Genomic DNA, 16,207 nt, shown 5'->3' with positions numbered 1-16,207 from the left:
CGGCCGAGATGAGGAAGCTCTTCGACCATTCCGTCCGAGGGAGGGACGCAGCTAGGCGCCTGTTTTCGCTTCACCAAGGAACTCGCAGCGTGGCCGACTTCGTGATCGAGTTCAAGACGTTGGCTGTGGAGAGTGGGTGGAACGAGGAGTCTCTGCAAGCGGCCTTTTACCAGGGTCTGTCGGAGCAGCTCAAGGATGAGTTGATCTCCTATCCGGAGCCTAGTGACCTGGACAGCTTGGTAGCCTTGTCTATTCGGGTGGATAATCGAGTCCGAGAGCCGAAGGAGGGAGAAGCAATGGGGTCCGTCCAATCGATCAGCTTCTCAGTTCCCAGTCGGGTCGGGTGGTGGACCAGAACACGTCGATCATTCTCCACCACAAAGGATTAGTGGAGAGGTCCTCTCTCCCGATTCTGAACCCATGCAAGTGGGGGCGGCACGGGTTAACCAAGGAGGAGCGTCAACATAGACGTAAGACCAACTGCTGCCTCTACTGTGGTAGCTCGGGGACATTACATCTCCACTTGTTCCCGGCGGTCGTCAAACTGCCCGGCTCGCTAAAGTTGGGAGGACTTTTAGCGAGCCAGTTTCAACCTCTCAGTACCTCTGTCAGACCCCGTTCCCGGCTACCCTTGTGAACAGGAATCAGAGCTTAGCGATTAACGCTTTTATCGATTCAGGTGCCGATGGAAGCTTTCTTGATGCCGAGTTGGTGGAACAGCTGGGGCTTTCCAAGGAGCAATTGCCGGAAGCCATTGAAGCGACCACTCTGAACGGCAGTAGTCTGGCACGTATCACGATGAGGACTGAACCGGTTAAGATGCGGTTGTCGGGGAATCATTCTGAGATGATTTCATTCTTCATTCTGCCGTCTTCCCATGTTCCTCTGGTCCTTGGATACCCCTGGCTGAAGGAACACAATCCCACGTTCGATTGGGTGACGGGCAAGGTAACGAGTTGGAGCCTTGATTGTCATGCTAACTGTCTCAAGACTGCCTGCCCCCATTCGGTTCCCAGTCAGGTGATTGAGGCTAAACCCCCAGATTTGTCCCTGGTTCCCGAGACATATCACGATTTGGGGGAAGTTTTCAGTAAGCAGAAGGCTCTGTCACTCCCTCCCCACCGACCATATGATTGTGCCATCAACCTGTTCCCTGGAGCTGTCTACCCCAAGGGAAGGTTATACAGTATCTCCCGACCTGAACGTGAGGCGTTGGAGACCTACATCAAGGAGTCCCTAGCTGCTGGTCTCGTTCGGTCCCTCGTCATCACCCCTGGGGGCAGGATTCTTCTTTGTGGGTAAGAAGGATGGCTCTCTTCGACCGTGTATTGATTATCGGGGGTTGAATGACATCACGGTCAAGAACAAGTATCCCCCTGCCCTTGATGAGTTCTGCCTTCGACTCCTTACAGGGTGCTACGGTGTTCACCAAGCTAGACCTACGCAATGCGTATCACATGGTCCGGATCAGAGAGGGGGACGAGTGGTTGACGGGTTTCAATACACCGATGGGTCACTTCGAGTATCAGGTGATGCCGTTTGGACTGACCAATGCTCCAGCGGTATTCCAGAGTATGGTGAACGCACGTCCTGAGAGATATGATCGGTCTCTTTGTGTTTGTTTACCTGGATGACATTCTGATCTTCTCGAAGGAACCTTCCCGACCACGTCCAGCATGTCCGGCAGGTTCTGCAGCGATTGTTGGAGAATCGCCTGTTCGTGAAGGCCGAGAAGTGCGAGTTTCACGCCCACACGACATCCTTTCTCGGGTACATCATCTCCAGGGGAGAGATTAGGATGGACCAGGAGAAGGTTAGAGCGGTTCTGGAATGGGCCCAGCCCGATACGAGATTGCAGCTCCAGAGATTTTTGGGGTTTGCGAATTTCTACCGCAGATTCATCCGGGATTACAGCCGTGTGGCCGCTCCGTTAACTGCCTTGACTTCCAGTATCAGGACCTTCAAGTGGAATCCGGAGGCGGATCGAGCGTTTCTGGATTTGAAGAGGCGATTCACCAACGCACCGATTCTCTCTCAACCGGACACGGCCCGTCAGTTCGTTCGTTGAAGTGGACGCGTCTGATGTGGGAGTTGGCGCCATCCTGTCGCAGCGATGCTCCACGGACAGTAAACTCCATCCCTGCGCCTACTACTCTGTCGCCTTTCGCCTGCGGAGAGGAATTACGATGTGGGTAACCGGGAGCTTCCGCGGTGAAACTTGCCTTGGAGGAGTGGCGCCACTGGTTGGAGGGGGCGGAGCAACCGTTTATTGTCTGGACTGACCACAAGAATCTTGCTTACGTGCAATCGGCTAAACGTCTCAACTCCCGTCCAGGCCAGGTGGGCGTTGTTTTTCGGACGATTCAAGTTTTCCCCTGACGTTCCGACCTGGATCTAAGAACGGCAAGGCGGACGCCTTGTCCCGGATGTTCTCCAAGACGGAGGAGAGTGGGTCCAAGACCGAGACAATTCTCCCCCGGAACTGCGTCGTGGGAGCAGTTATGTGGAAGATTGAGGAGGAGGTGCTGGCGGCCCTTCGGACTCAGCCCGGTCCCGGTAACGGTCCACCCGGTCGGTTGTTTGTGCCTGAGTCGGTTCGTCCCTGCTGTCCTCAAATGGTCCCACGCCAGCAAGATGGCTTGTCACCCTGGCGTGGCTCGGACAATGGCGTTTCTTCGCAGACGCTTTTTGGTGGCCTGCCATGGCCGAGGATACTCGGGGTTTTGTTGCTGCCTGTCCAGTGTGTGCGCAGAATAAGAGTACCAATCGGCCCAGCTCTGGACTACTTCACCCCCTTCCTATTCCCCGGCGACCATGGTCGCATCTGGCCCTGGACTTCGTCACTGGGTTGCCCGCTTCTGAGGGGAACACGGTCGTTCTGACTATCGTGGACAGATTCAGCAAGTTCGCCCACTTTGTGCCAATTGCCAAGCTTCCCTCTGCCTCGGAGACGTCCGAGATCCTGGTTAGGGAGGTTTTCAGGGTCCACGGTTTGCCCAGTGATATCGTTTCCGACCGTGGCCCTCAGTTTACCTCTGCTGTCTGGAAGTCCTTCTGTTTGGCCATTGGAGCTACAGTCAGTCTCACATCTGGTTTTCACCCCAATCCAATGGTCAGGCGGAGAGAGCCAACCAGAAGATGGAATCCACGCTACGCTGTCTGGTCTCTTCCAACCCCACCTCCTGGGTCTCTCAGTTGCCTTGGGTTGAGTATGCCCACAATACTCTCCCTACATCTGCCACTGGGATGTCTCCCTTCCAGTGCCTGTATGGCTACCAACCTCCCCCTGTTCCCTTCTCAGGAGAAGGAGCTCTCAGTGCCTTCTGTTCAGGCCCATATTCGTCGTTGCCACCGGACCTGGCATCGGGCCAGAAAGGCACTCCTTAGAGTTTCGGACCGGTATCAGCTCCAGGCGAATCGTCGCCGGATCCCCGCTCCCACCTATACCATCGGAGATAGGGTTTGGTTGGCCACACGGGATCTTCCGTTACGGACTGAGTCTAGGAAGTTATTACCGAAGTTCATTGGTCCGTTTGTGGTGGAGAAGGTGATCAATCCAGTGGCAGTTCGACTCAAACTACCGAGGACGCTCAGAGTCCATCCCACCTTTCATGTCTCCTGCCCTCAAGCCTGTCTTCCTCAGTCCTCTGTTGCCTCCTCCGCCTCCTCCTCCTCCTCCTCCTCGGATGATCGGAGGTGGTCCTGCCTACACGGTGCGTCGCATCATGGATTCCAGACGGGCGGGGCCGGGGTTTCCAGTATCTCGTGGACTGGGAGGGGTATGGTCCTGAAGAGAGGAGTTGGATTCCGCGGCGACAGGTCCTAGATGCTGACCTCATCAGTGACTTCTACCGCCTCCATCCTGGCGCTCCGGGAGTCCGCCCGGTGGCGTTCGTCGGAGGGGGGTACTGTAACGATCCCGGCAGTCTGAGTCGGGTCCTGTCTGGTGACTAGTTTTTCTGTTCGTGATCTCCAGTTTCCCGAGGTTCGGGAACGCTCCGGGAGCTCTCTTGATTTCCGCACCTGCATCCCATCAGCAATCTGCACACCTGGTCCTGATCATCACCCTTCTTAGGCTCTGGCCTAACATCCAGTTCCTGCCGGATCGGTAGCCATGAACAGTAGGTTTACCAGAGTATCAGTCTTTGAGCCTAGCGTTAGTTTTGTTGTTTTTGCACCGTGTTGGTTTGTTGCTTACTTACCCCCGTTTTGTTCCATCTGCAGTCACCCGTCCGGAACCTTCATCCAACCTCTGCCTGGTGGTCGGCGGCTGCCGACCCAGGATGGGATCAACCACTGCACCCCCAACAACTAATCAACGCCGCCCGCTCTGTTCCCCGGATTATTCAGCATCACTCTTGAATTTGTAATAAACACTCACCTTCGTTTCAACTTACCTTGTCCTGGTCTGCTTCTGGGTTCTGGCTTAGCAACTCGTGACAGAGTGAGCCCACTCCCTTGGCTGAGAAGCAACCCCACACATGAATGGTCTCAGGATGCTTTACTGTTGGCATGACACAGGACTGATGGTAGCGCTCACCTTGTCTTCTCCGGACAAGCTTTTTTCCGGATGCCCCAAACAATCGTAAAGGGGATTCATCAGAGAAAATGACTTTACCCCAGTCCTCAGCAGTCCAATTCCTTTACCTTTAGCAGAATATCAGTCTGTCCCTGATGTTTTTCCTGGAGAGAAGTGGCTTCCTCGCTGCCCTTCTTGACACCAGGCCATCCTCCAAAAGTCTTCGCCTCACTGTGTGTGCAGATGCACTCACACCTGCCTGCTGCCATTCCTGAGCAAGCTCTGCACGGGTGGTGCCCCGATCCCGCAGCTGAATCAACTTTAGGAGACGGTCCTGGCGCTTGCTGGAATTTCTTGGGCGCCCTGAAGCCTTCTTCACTACAATTGAACCTCTCTCCTTGAAGTTCTTGATGATCCGATAAATGGTTGATTTAGGTGCAATCTTACTAGCCGGAATATCCTTGCCTGTGAAGCCATTTTTGTAAAAAGCAATGATGATGGCACGTGTTTCCTTGCAGGTAACCATGGTTAAGAGGAAGAACAATGATTTCAAGCACCACCTTCCTTTTAAAGCTTCCAGTCTGTTATTCTAACTCAATCAACATGACAGAGTGATCTCCAGCCTTGTCCTCGTCAACACGCTCACCTGTGTTAACGAGAGAATCACTGACATGATGTCAGCTGGTCCTTTTGTGGCAGGGCTGAAATGTAGTGGAAATGTTTTTTGGGGGGATTAAGTTCATTTTCATGGCAAAGAGGTACTTTGCAATTCATCTGATCACTCTTCATAACATTCTGGAGTATATGCAAATTGCCATCATAAAAACTGAGGCAGCAGACTTTGTGAAAATTTATATTTGTGTCATTCTCTAAACTTTTGACCACGACTGTTCTCTACTGTTTTAATAGTTTCCTGAAAATGACCCCTTTTGTCGACAGTTAGTGGTGTGTTTTGGTATTGCAGGTTTCACAGAAATCACGAGCCATGTCACATGACGAACGTTTACAAACCAAGCCGGAAGTGGACTGAACTTGACGCACGTCTACGGAAACAGCTGAGCAAGGGCCCCAAAACAGAAAACATCAGACAGTATTTTACTCTCAATTAAAGCTGGATCAAGATGACTACACCTGAAAAATACCCTCGGTCTTCTATTGAAGATGATTTCAACTATGGGACAAACGTTGCGACTGCGAGTGTGCAAATCCGGATGGGTAAGAGAAGACCCGTTGTAGTCTATTTACTCAGCTAGCCTAGCTGATGATGGTTGCTAACTAGCAAGCCATCTTATCAATATATCTAGATCATGCCTTGCCAAATGAAATAAACGATGTGATATTTATTGTGGTGGTATCTAACTAAATGACAGAATCAAATAAATCTGCTGGTCTAGAATTTAACTAAATTAAATCATGATGTCAGTAAGCTAGCTATCGATCTATTCTCTCTCCCCTGAACAGATTTCCTGCGCAAGGTGTACACCATCCTGTCTCTTCAGATCATCCTGACCACGGCTACCTCTGCTCTCTTCATGTTCTGTGACACCATCAAGGACTTTGTCCATTCAAGGTAAATTGTGAACTATTAGTAGGCCTACATAATTCAATGGGCATATCTGGGAAACACTGTGGTAGACGGGTAACAATATTGTTATGACAGATATTAGTACATTCGGATAGTTGCATGCATACACCACTAGTGCTGTAACCATGGTAATCGCCGGTTATGGATGAAGACCGGCATGAAAATAAAATAACAGAGCCCTATACACCAGTATTGTGCATGTATTCATATACTGTGAGGAGACATGCACTTTGGCTGCGACTACATAGAATTACTACCCTACTATAATACTAATCTCTCCAGCCTGGGTGTCAAGTCTGTTTCTGCCATCTTGCCCAACTCCTTATGGAACATGCAGTGGAGAATGCAAGAGACAAGAGCACAACCAGATGTGCAGTAGTATAATCTGTCCAACACTGTGCCTGGTTGGCTTGGTTCTGACTTTCTCATTGGTTCTGTCCCCCCCCCCCAGTCCAGCTGTAGTGTTGGTGTCAGCCATCGGCTCCCTGGTGTTGATCGTTGCCCTAGCCTTCTACAGACATCAACACCCCATTAACCTATACCTGCTTGCCGCATTCGTAAGTTCTGATTTGCACAGGCTACGTCCCCAAATGGCACCCTATTCCCTATATAGTGCACTACTTTTTGACTAGGGCCCATAGGGTTCTGGTTAAATGTAGGGCACTATGTAGGGAATTAGTTTAACCTAACATTGTTTTCTTTGTCTCTTTCAGACTCTGTTGGAGTCCGTCTCTGTTGCTACCGCAGGTGAGTTCTGCCCCGCTTGATGTCAAGTCATCTCTTGTAAAGTTGTATTTTATGTTTTCGTTGAAAATATCCAACGCCTCTATATAAACAACGTTTAATTCATTCTGTTTGTGTCTCAAGAAATAATCCATTAGTTAATCTGCTGTGAGACACCTCTGATCTCATTAGTAATAATATATTATTTATAGCTTATGGTTCTCCTCAGGAAATATATCAGTTTCCATAGCAACACCACAGGCTTCACTCCGTGCCTGCATCTGACATGGCATCCTATTCCCTATATAGTGCACTACTTAGTGACCCTATTCCCTATAAAGGGCACTACTTAGGGACTATTCCCTATAAAGGACACTACTTAGTTATAGGGAATAGGATGCACTAAGTAGTGTCCTTTATAGGGAATAGGGTGCACTAAGTAGTGTCCTTTATAGGGAATAGGGTCACTAAGTAGTGCCCTTTATAGGGAATAGGGTGCACTAAGTAGTGTCCTTTATAGGGAATAGGGTGCACTAAGCAGTGTCCTTTATAGGGAATAGGGTGCACTAAGTAGTGTCCTTTATAGGGAATAGGGTCACTAAGTAGTGTCCCTTTATAGGAATAGGGTGCACTAAGTAGTGTCCTTTATAGGGAATAGGGTGCACTAAGCAGTGTCCTTTATAGGGAATAGGGTCACTAAGTAGTGTCCTTTATAGGGAATAGAATCACTAAGTAGTGTCCTTTATAGGGAATAGGGTCACTAAGTAGTGTCCTTTATAGGGAATAGGGTCACTAAGTAGTGTCCTTTATAGGGAATAGGGTCACTAAGTAGTGTCCTTTATAGGGAATAGGGTCACTAAGTAGTGTCCTTTATAGGGAATAGGGTCACTAAGTAGTGTCCTTTATAGGGAATAGGGTCACTAAGTAGTGTCCTTTTTTATAGGGAATAGGGTCACTAAGCAGTGTCCTTTATAGGGAATAGGGTCACTAAGTAGTGTCCTTTATAGGGAATAGGGTGCACTAAGTAGTGTCCTTTATAGAGAATAGGGTCACTAAGTAGTGTCCTTTATAGGGAATAGGGTCACTAAGCAGTGTCCTTTATAGGGAATAGGGTCACTAAGTAGTGTCCTTTTATAGGGAATAGGGTCACTAAGTAGTGCCCTTAACAGGAAATAGGGTGCCATTCCAGACGCAGGCCATGTTGTTTGTTCCCTCCTATACATTGTGAATCAACCATGTGTTTGTGTTGGTCCCTGTAGTGACCTTCTATGAGTACTCCATCGTGCTCCAGGCCTTCTTCCTCACAGCAGCGGTGTTCCTTGGGCTGACTGCCTACACCTTCCAGTCTAAGAGAGACTTCAGTAAACTGGGAGCTGGGTAAGAGGCCTGAAACTCCTGTCAGAGACCTGTCTACGTCCGAAATGGCACCCTCTTTTTCAACAGTAGTGCATTATGTAGGGAATAGGGTCCCATTTCAGATGCAGACCTACCTGTTAGCTGCTACACTGCTACATATATATTACCTGTTAGCTGCTCACTGCTACACTGCTACATATATATTACCTGTTAGCTACTCACTGCTACCTAATATATATTACCTGTTAGCTGCTACACTGCTACATATATATTACCTGTTAGCTGCTCACTGCTACACTGCTACATATATATTACCTGTTAGCTGCTCACTGCTACACTGCTACATATATATTACCTGTTAGCTACTCACTGCTACATATATATTACCTGTTAGCTGCTCACTGCTACACTGCTACATATATATTACCTGTTAGCTGCTCACTGCTACACTGCTACATATATATTACCTGATTTAGCTGCTCACTGCTACACTGCTACATATATATTACCTGTTAGCTGCTCACTGCTACACTGCTACATATATATTACCTGTTAGCTGCTCACTGCTACACTGCTACATATATATTACCTGTTATTATAGCTGCTCACTGCTACACTGCTACATATATATTACCTGTTAGCTTCTCACTGCTACACTGCTACATATATATTACCTGTTAGCTGCTACACTGCTACATATATATTACCTGTTAGCTGCTCACTGCTACACTGCTACATATATATTACCTGTTAGCTACTCACTGCTACATATATATTACCTATTAGCTGCTCACTGCTACACTGCTACATATATATTACCTGTTAGCTGCTCACTGCTACACTGCTACATATATATTACCTGTTAGCTGCTCACTGCTACACTGCTACATATATATTACCTGTTAGCTACTCACTGCTACATATATATTACCTGTTAGCTGCTCACTGCTACACTGCTACATATATATTACCTGTTAGCTGCTCACTGCTACACTGCTACATATATATTACCTGTTATTATAGCTGCTCACTGCTACACTGCTACATATATATTACCTGTTAGCTGCTCACTGCTACACTGCTACAGATATATTACCTGTTAGCTGCTCACTGCTACATATATATTACCTGTAAGCTGCTACACTGCTACATATATATTACCTGTTAGCTGCTCACTGCTACATATATATTACCTGTTAGCTGCTACACTGCTACATATATATTACCTGTTAGCTGCTACACTGCTACATATATATTACCTGTTAGCTGCTACACTGCTACATATATATTACCTGTTAGCTGCTCACTGCTACACTGCTACATATATATTACCTGTTAGCTGCTCACTGCTACACTGCTACATATATATTACCTGTTAGCTGCTCACTGCTACACTGCTACATATATATTACCTGTTATTATAGCTGCTCACTGCTACACTGCTACATATATATTACCTGTTAGCTGCTCACTGCTACACTGCTACATATATATTACCTGTTAGCTGCTCACTGCTACACTGCTACATATATATTACCTGTTATGCTGCTCACTGCTACACTGCTACATATATATTACCTGTTAGCTACTCACTGCTACATATATATTACCTGTTAGCTGCTCACTGCTACACTGCTACATATATATTACCTGTTAGCTGCTCACTGCTACACTGCTACATATATATTACCTGTTATTATAGCTGCTCACTGCTACACTGCTACATATATATTACCTGTTAGCTTCTCACTGCTACACTGCTACATATATATTACCTGTTAGCTTCTCACTGCTACAGATATATTACCTGTTATTATAGCTTCTCACTGCTACAGATATATTACCTGTTATTATAGCTGCTCACTGCTACAGATATATTACCTGTTATTATAGCTGCTCACTGCTACAGATATATTACCTGTTATTATAGCTGCTCACTGCTACACTGCTACAGATATATTACCTGTTAGCTACTCACTGCTACACTGCTACAGATATATTCCCTGTTATTATAGCTGCTCACTGCTACATATATATTACCTGTTATTATAGCTGCTCACTGCTACAGATATATTACCTGTTAGCTACTCACTGCTACACTGCTACATATATATTACCTGTTAGCTACTCACTGCTACACTGCTACATATATATTACCTGTTAGCTTCTCACTGCTACATATATATTACCTGTTAGCTACTCACTGCTACAGATATATTACCTGTTATTATAGCTGCTCACTGCTACTGCTACACTGCTACAGATATATGACCTGTTATTATAGCTGTTCACTGCTACAGATATATTACCTGTTATTATAGCTGCTCACTGCTACAGATATATTACCTGTTATTATAGCTGCTCACTGCTCCAGATATATGACCTGTTATTATAGCTGTTCACTGCTACACTGCTACAGATATATGACCTGTTATTATAGCTGTTCACTGCTACACTACTACAGATATATGACCTGTTTATTTAGAGGTGATTTGTAAACACCCAGAGCTAGCCTGGTCCCAGATGTGTTAGTGCTGTCTCATGTTATGACCATAGGAGCCACTAAGACCCCTTCTTATTTTATTCCTTTTATTTTGTATTTTACCGCCGTTTTTCTCCCCAATTTCCGATCTTGTCTCACCGCTGCAACTCCCCAACGGGCTCTGGAGAGGCGAAGGTTCTCATGAGCCAGAGCCCGTTGGGGAGTTGCAGCGCCTGCTTAACCCGGAAGCCAGCCACACCAATGTGTCGGAGGAAATACCGTTCAACTGGCGACCGAGGTCCGCCAGCAGCCACCCGGCACGCCACAAGGAGTCGCTAGAGCGTGATGAGCCAAGGAAAGCCCCCCCGGCCAAACCCTCCCCTAACCCGGACTACGCTGGGCCAAACCCTCCCCTAACCCGGACTACGCTGGGCCAAACCCTCCCCTAACCCGGACTACGCTGGGCCAAACCCTCCCCTAACCCGGACTACGCTAGGCCAATGGTGCCCCGTCCTATGGGACTCACGGCCGGTTGTGGCACAGCCCGGGAATGAACCCGGGTCTGTAGTGACGCCTCTAGCACTGTGATGCAGTGCCTTAGACCGCTGCGCCACTCGGGAGGCCCCTTCTTGATAAAGCTTCACACACAACTGTATCGACAACAGGATCCACAACTGTATTGTTGTCAACTGCAGACAAGGTGTAATAGGTATCCAATGGTTGAACACTAGGAACAGAATCTGAACCTTCATTTTGTTCCAGACTGTTCTCTGGCCTGTGGATCCTGATCATCGCTGGTTTCATGAAGGTGAGTTTAGTCCTTTTCACTGTTTCTGTTTACTGTTAAAATCTGGTTTCCTTCAGGTAGTGGTTACTACAGTAGAGGTGGTTTCCTTCAGGTAGTGGTTACTACAGTAGAGGTGGTTTCCTTCAGGTAGTGGTTACTACAGTAGAGGTGGTTTCCTTCAGGTAGTGGTTACTACAGTAGAGGTGGTTTCCTTCAGGTAGTGGTTACTACTACAGTAGAGGTGGTTTCCTTCAGGTAGTGGTTACTACTAGAGTAGAGGTGGTTTCCTTCAGGTAGTGGTTACTACTAGAGTAGAGGTGGTTTCCTTCAGGTAGTGGTTACTACAGTAGAGGTGGTTTCCTTCAGGTAGTGGTTACTACAGTAGAGGTGGTTTCCTTCAGGTAGTGGTTACTACAGTAGAGGTGGTTTCCTTCAGGTAGTGGTTACTACAGTAGAGGTGGTTTCCTTCAGGTAGTGGTTACTACTACAGTAGAGGTGGTTTCCTTCAGGTAGTGGTTACTACTACAGTAGAGTGTGGTTTCCTTCAGGTAGTGGTTACTACAGTAGAGGTGGTTTCCTTCAGGTAGTGGTTACTACCAGTAGAGGTGGTTTCCTTCAGGTAGTGGTTACTACAGTAGAGGTGGTTTCCTTCAGGTAGTGGTTACTACTACAGTAGAGGTGGTTTCCTTCAGGTAGTGGTTACTACAGTAGAGGTGGTTTCCTTCAGGTAGTGGTTACTACAGTAGAGGTGGTTTCCTTCAGGTAGTGGTTACTACTACAGTAGAGGTGGTTTCCTTCAGGTAGTGGTTACTACTAGAGTAGAGGTGGTTTCCTTCAGGTAGTGGTTACTACTAGAGTAGAGGTGGTTTCCTTCAGGTAGTGGTTACTACAGTAGAGTTTGTTTCCTTCAGGTAGTGGTTACTACAGTAGAGGTGGTTTCCTTCAGGTAGTGGTTACTACAGTAGAGGTGGTTTCCTTCAGGTAGTGGTTACTACAGTAGAGGTGGTTTCCTTCAGGTAGTGGTTACTACTACAGTAGAGGTGGTTTCCTTCAGGTAGTGGTTACTACTAGAGTAGAGGTGGTTTCCTTCAGGTAGTGGTTACTACTAGAGTAGAGGTGGTTTCCTTCAGGTAGTGGTTACTACAGTAGAGGTGGTTTCCTTCAAGTAGTGGTTACTACAGTAGAGGTGGTTTCCCTTCAGGTAGTGGTTACTACAGTAGAGGTGGTTTCCTTCAGGTAGTGGTTACTACAGTAGAGGTAGATCATTACCACTCTTTTCAACATCCATTATTTCTACATTATCCATTAAGTAGTCATTCCTCATTGACGCCTTGTTGTGTCAGTCAGTCATCCATCCATCCTTAATCCATCCGTCAGTCAATCCATCTGTCCACAGTTTAATCTGAGTCTCCTCTCCCCCCTCCACCCCTCCTCCTCCCCCTCCCCCTCCTCCGTCCTCCCGTCCCCTCCCCCCAGCTCTTCTTCCAGAACGACACGGTGGAGCTGGTGTTTGCCGGTGCAGGTGCTCTGTTGTTCTGTGGTTTCATCATCTATGACACCCACCTCCTGATGCACCAGCTGTCCCCCGAGGAGCACGTCCTAGCCTCCATTAACCTGTACCTGGACATCGTTAACCTCTTCCTGCACATCCTCCGCATGCTGGACTCCATGAAGAAGAACTGAGCTTCCGTTACATATTTAGTGCACTACACGCTATTCCCTGTTTAGTGCACTACACGCTATTGGGCTCTGGGTGAAAGTAGTGCACCGTGAAGGGGAATAGTTTGTGGTTTGCGACGCACCCTATTAGTGTTCTGTTGCTTAGCTCACAGGGCGACTTGGGATCGATTCATTTCTCAATTCAGTACATTTTCTTGAATTGAGAAAATCCTCATAGAAAAGAAATGGGCATTTTATCGATTCACGTCCTGAATTGAAAACTGATTTGCCTCCCAAACTCTGATAGGCCAACCCTGCTGTAGATCCTACCAGTGAATGTGAAACGCAGACCCGCCATCTAAGTTTAACCCCGGGAATAATATTATATTACATTTTTGTTTTAGCATTTCTGGAACTGGATGTGTTGTAGACTTATGCTGTTCGTTCTGTTCTGTTTATTATCCTGAATGTTAAAAATAATTATGTTTAATTGTGGGTGCTCGCTCAGTGAATGATACCTTTCTGAATATTCAAGCATACGGATTGTGTAAGGTTGTTTTGGGTGATGGTGTAAAATAGCAGAACACATTTTTTGGGGGAAATACTTTAGTCTAACTTCCATCCGCTACCTTGCTGGTATTCTTCTGAATTTCAACACATAAAAACAGTCCCTTGGTTAGTCTCCATAATAATAGATAAATACACTCATTGGCCAGTGTATTAGGTCCATCTGGAACCGGGTCGAACCCCCAGTGTATTAGGTCCATCTGGTACCGGGTCGAACCCCCAGTGTATTAGGTCCATCTGGAACCGGGTCGGACCCCCAGTGTATCAGGTCCATCTAGTACCGGGTCGGACCCCCAGTGTATTAGGTCCATCTGGAACCGGGTCGGACCCCCAGTGTATCAGGTCCATCTAGTACCGGGTCGGACCCCCAGTGTATTAGGTCCATCTGGTACCGGGTCGGACCCCCAGTGTATTAGGTCCATCTGGAACCGGGTCGGACCCCCAGTGTATCAGGTCCATCTCTAACCATTTTCGTGAACGGGGTGGTGTACCTAATAAACTGGCCACTGAGTGTAGAGATCTGATCATTCTAGAAAGACTTAAATAGTAGTCACAGTAAAGTTTTATAAAATACAGTATTCTGCACTATAGACTTAACCAGGACACCTGAGAAAATGAATCAAACATAGCACCCTATTCCCTATATAGTGCACTACTTTAGACCAGTGGTTACATCCCAAACGGCTCCCTATGTAGTGCACTACTTTTGACCAGAGCCCCTATGAGTCATTTTGGGACGGAGCTTTGATATGCCAGCAAACAAGAGGGCTTGCTCTTGGACCGGGAAACATGTTCAACCAGTTAGCTATTCACAGTAGAATAACACCACGTCAGTTGTCAGGATAAAGGGAATCTGAAGAACACTACAGATTTGGATAACAAGAGGTCTCCATTTGAGATCATGTAAATACTATGAAGGGATTTTCACTAGGCTCTATATTCTGTTTCTGCAGTCATTCATTTATTAACAAGCCTGCAAGTGCAATACCAAGTTGTCAGGTGGAGAGCAGAGTAGTTGCACGTCTATTTGGTGACCTGTGAATGCACTGTCAATTGTACATGCTTTGATTCCGTTTCTTGATTAAATTGTGGAGTTGAGTGTTTTAAATTGTTGCACTATAGATTTTCATGTAGATAGATGTCTGCTTCCGCTAACTCAGTTGAACCAGTTATACCATTAGACAACACTCCCCTATACAGAACCAGTTATACCACTAGACCAGGTGAACACTCACCTACACAGAACCAGTAGACCAGGTGAACACTCACCTATACAGAACCAGTAGACCAGGTGAACACTCACCTATACAGAACCAGTAGACCAGGTGAACACTCACCTATACAGAACCAGTAGACCAGGTGAACACTCACCTATACAGAACCAGTAGACCAGGTGAACACTCACCTATACAGAACTAGTAGACCAGGTGAGCACTCACCTATACAGAACCAGTTATACCACTAGACAACACTCACCTATACAGAACCAGTTATACCACTAGACCAGGTGAACACTCACCTACACAGAACCAGTAGACCAGGTGAACACTCACCTATACAGAACCAGTAGACCAGGTGAACACTCACCTATACAGAACCAGTAGACCAGGTGAACACTCACCTATACAGAACCAGTAGACCAGGTGAACACTCACCTATACAGAACCAGTAGACCAGGTGAACACTCACCTATACAGAACTAGTAGACCAGGTGAGCACTCACCTATACAGAACCAGTTATACCACTAGACCAGGTGAACACTCACCTACACAGAACCAGTAGACCACCAGACCAGGTGAACACTCCCCTATACAGAACCAGTTATAGCACCAGACCAGGTGAACACTCCCCTATACAGAACCAGTTATACCACTAGACCAGGTGAACACTCCCCTATACAGAACCAGTTATACCACTAGACAACACTCCCCTATACAGAACCAGTTATACCACTAGACCAGGTGAACACTCACCTATACAGAACCAGTTATACCACTAGACCAGGTGAACACTCCCCTATACAGAACCAGTTATACCACTAGACCAGGTGAACACTCATCTATACAAAACCAGTAGACCAGGTGAACACTCACCTATACAGAACAAGTTATACCACTAGACCAGGTGAACACTCCCCTATACAGAACCAGTTATACCACTAGACCAGGTGAACACTCCCCTATACAGAACCAGTTATACCACTAGACCAGGTGAACACTCCCCTATACAGAACCAGTTATACCACTAGACAACACTCACCTATACAGAACCAGTTATACCACTAGACCAGGTGAACACTCACCTACACAGAACCAGTAGACCAGGTGAACACTCACCTATACAGAACCAGTAGACCAGGTGAACACTCACCTATACAGAACCAGTAGACCTGGTGAACACTCACCTATACAGAACCAGTAGACCAGGTGAACACTCACCTATACAGAACCAGTAGACCAGGTGAACACTCACCTATACAGAACTAGTAGACCAGGTGAGCACTCACCTATACAGAACCAGTTATACCA

General features: G+C 47.0%; 1 protein-coding gene across 3 annotated transcripts; it reads left to right on the top strand.

Moving 5' to 3' along the window:
• The first annotated feature begins 5,473 nt into the window (after window positions 1-5,473).
• LOC121560575 (protein lifeguard 4-like) lies at window positions 5,474-14,786 on the top strand. Of its 3 annotated transcripts, none has more exons than XR_006659169.1 (8): window positions 5,517-5,734; window positions 5,981-6,089; window positions 6,556-6,661; window positions 6,818-6,851; window positions 8,087-8,204; window positions 11,428-11,473; window positions 12,929-14,020; window positions 14,132-14,786. XR_006659169.1 is itself a non-coding variant. In XM_045216957.1 (7 exons), the coding sequence occupies exons 1-7, from the start codon at window positions 5,641-5,643 to the stop codon at window positions 13,133-13,135; spliced, it is 714 nt and encodes a 237-aa protein (XP_045072892.1). In that variant the 5' UTR covers window positions 5,474-5,640; the 3' UTR covers window positions 13,136-14,786. The 3 variants fall into 3 exon arrangements, 1 of the variants encoding a protein (XP_045072892.1); XR_006659168.1 differs by having other exon boundaries at window positions 12,929-14,094; XM_045216957.1 differs by having other exon boundaries at window positions 5,474-5,734; window positions 12,929-14,786.
• The last annotated feature ends 1,421 nt before the right edge of the window (window positions 14,787-16,207 follow it).

This window comes from Coregonus clupeaformis, unplaced genomic scaffold (assembly GCF_020615455.1).
Source record: "Coregonus clupeaformis isolate EN_2021a unplaced genomic scaffold, ASM2061545v1 scaf0872, whole genome shotgun sequence".
NCBI classification, from domain to species: Eukaryota; Metazoa; Chordata; class Actinopteri; order Salmoniformes; family Salmonidae; genus Coregonus; species Coregonus clupeaformis.
The sequence above is the reverse complement of the archived record's forward strand: the minus strand, read 5'-3'. Positions and strand labels throughout refer to the sequence as shown.

Bases quoted from the DNA above. Each gene is read 5' to 3' on its own strand.
- LOC121560575 (XM_045216957.1), top strand. From the start codon at position 5,641: ATGACTACACCTGAAAAATACCCTCGGTCTTCTATTGAAGATGATTTC. The intron at 6,662-6,817 runs GTAAGTTCTGAT...TGTCTCTTTCAG, and splicing joins TATACCTGCTTGCCGCATTC to ACTCTGTTGGAGTCCGTCTC. The intron at 8,205-11,427 runs GTAAGAGGCCTG...ATTTTGTTCCAG, and splicing joins TTCAGTAAACTGGGAGCTGG to ACTGTTCTCTGGCCTGTGGA.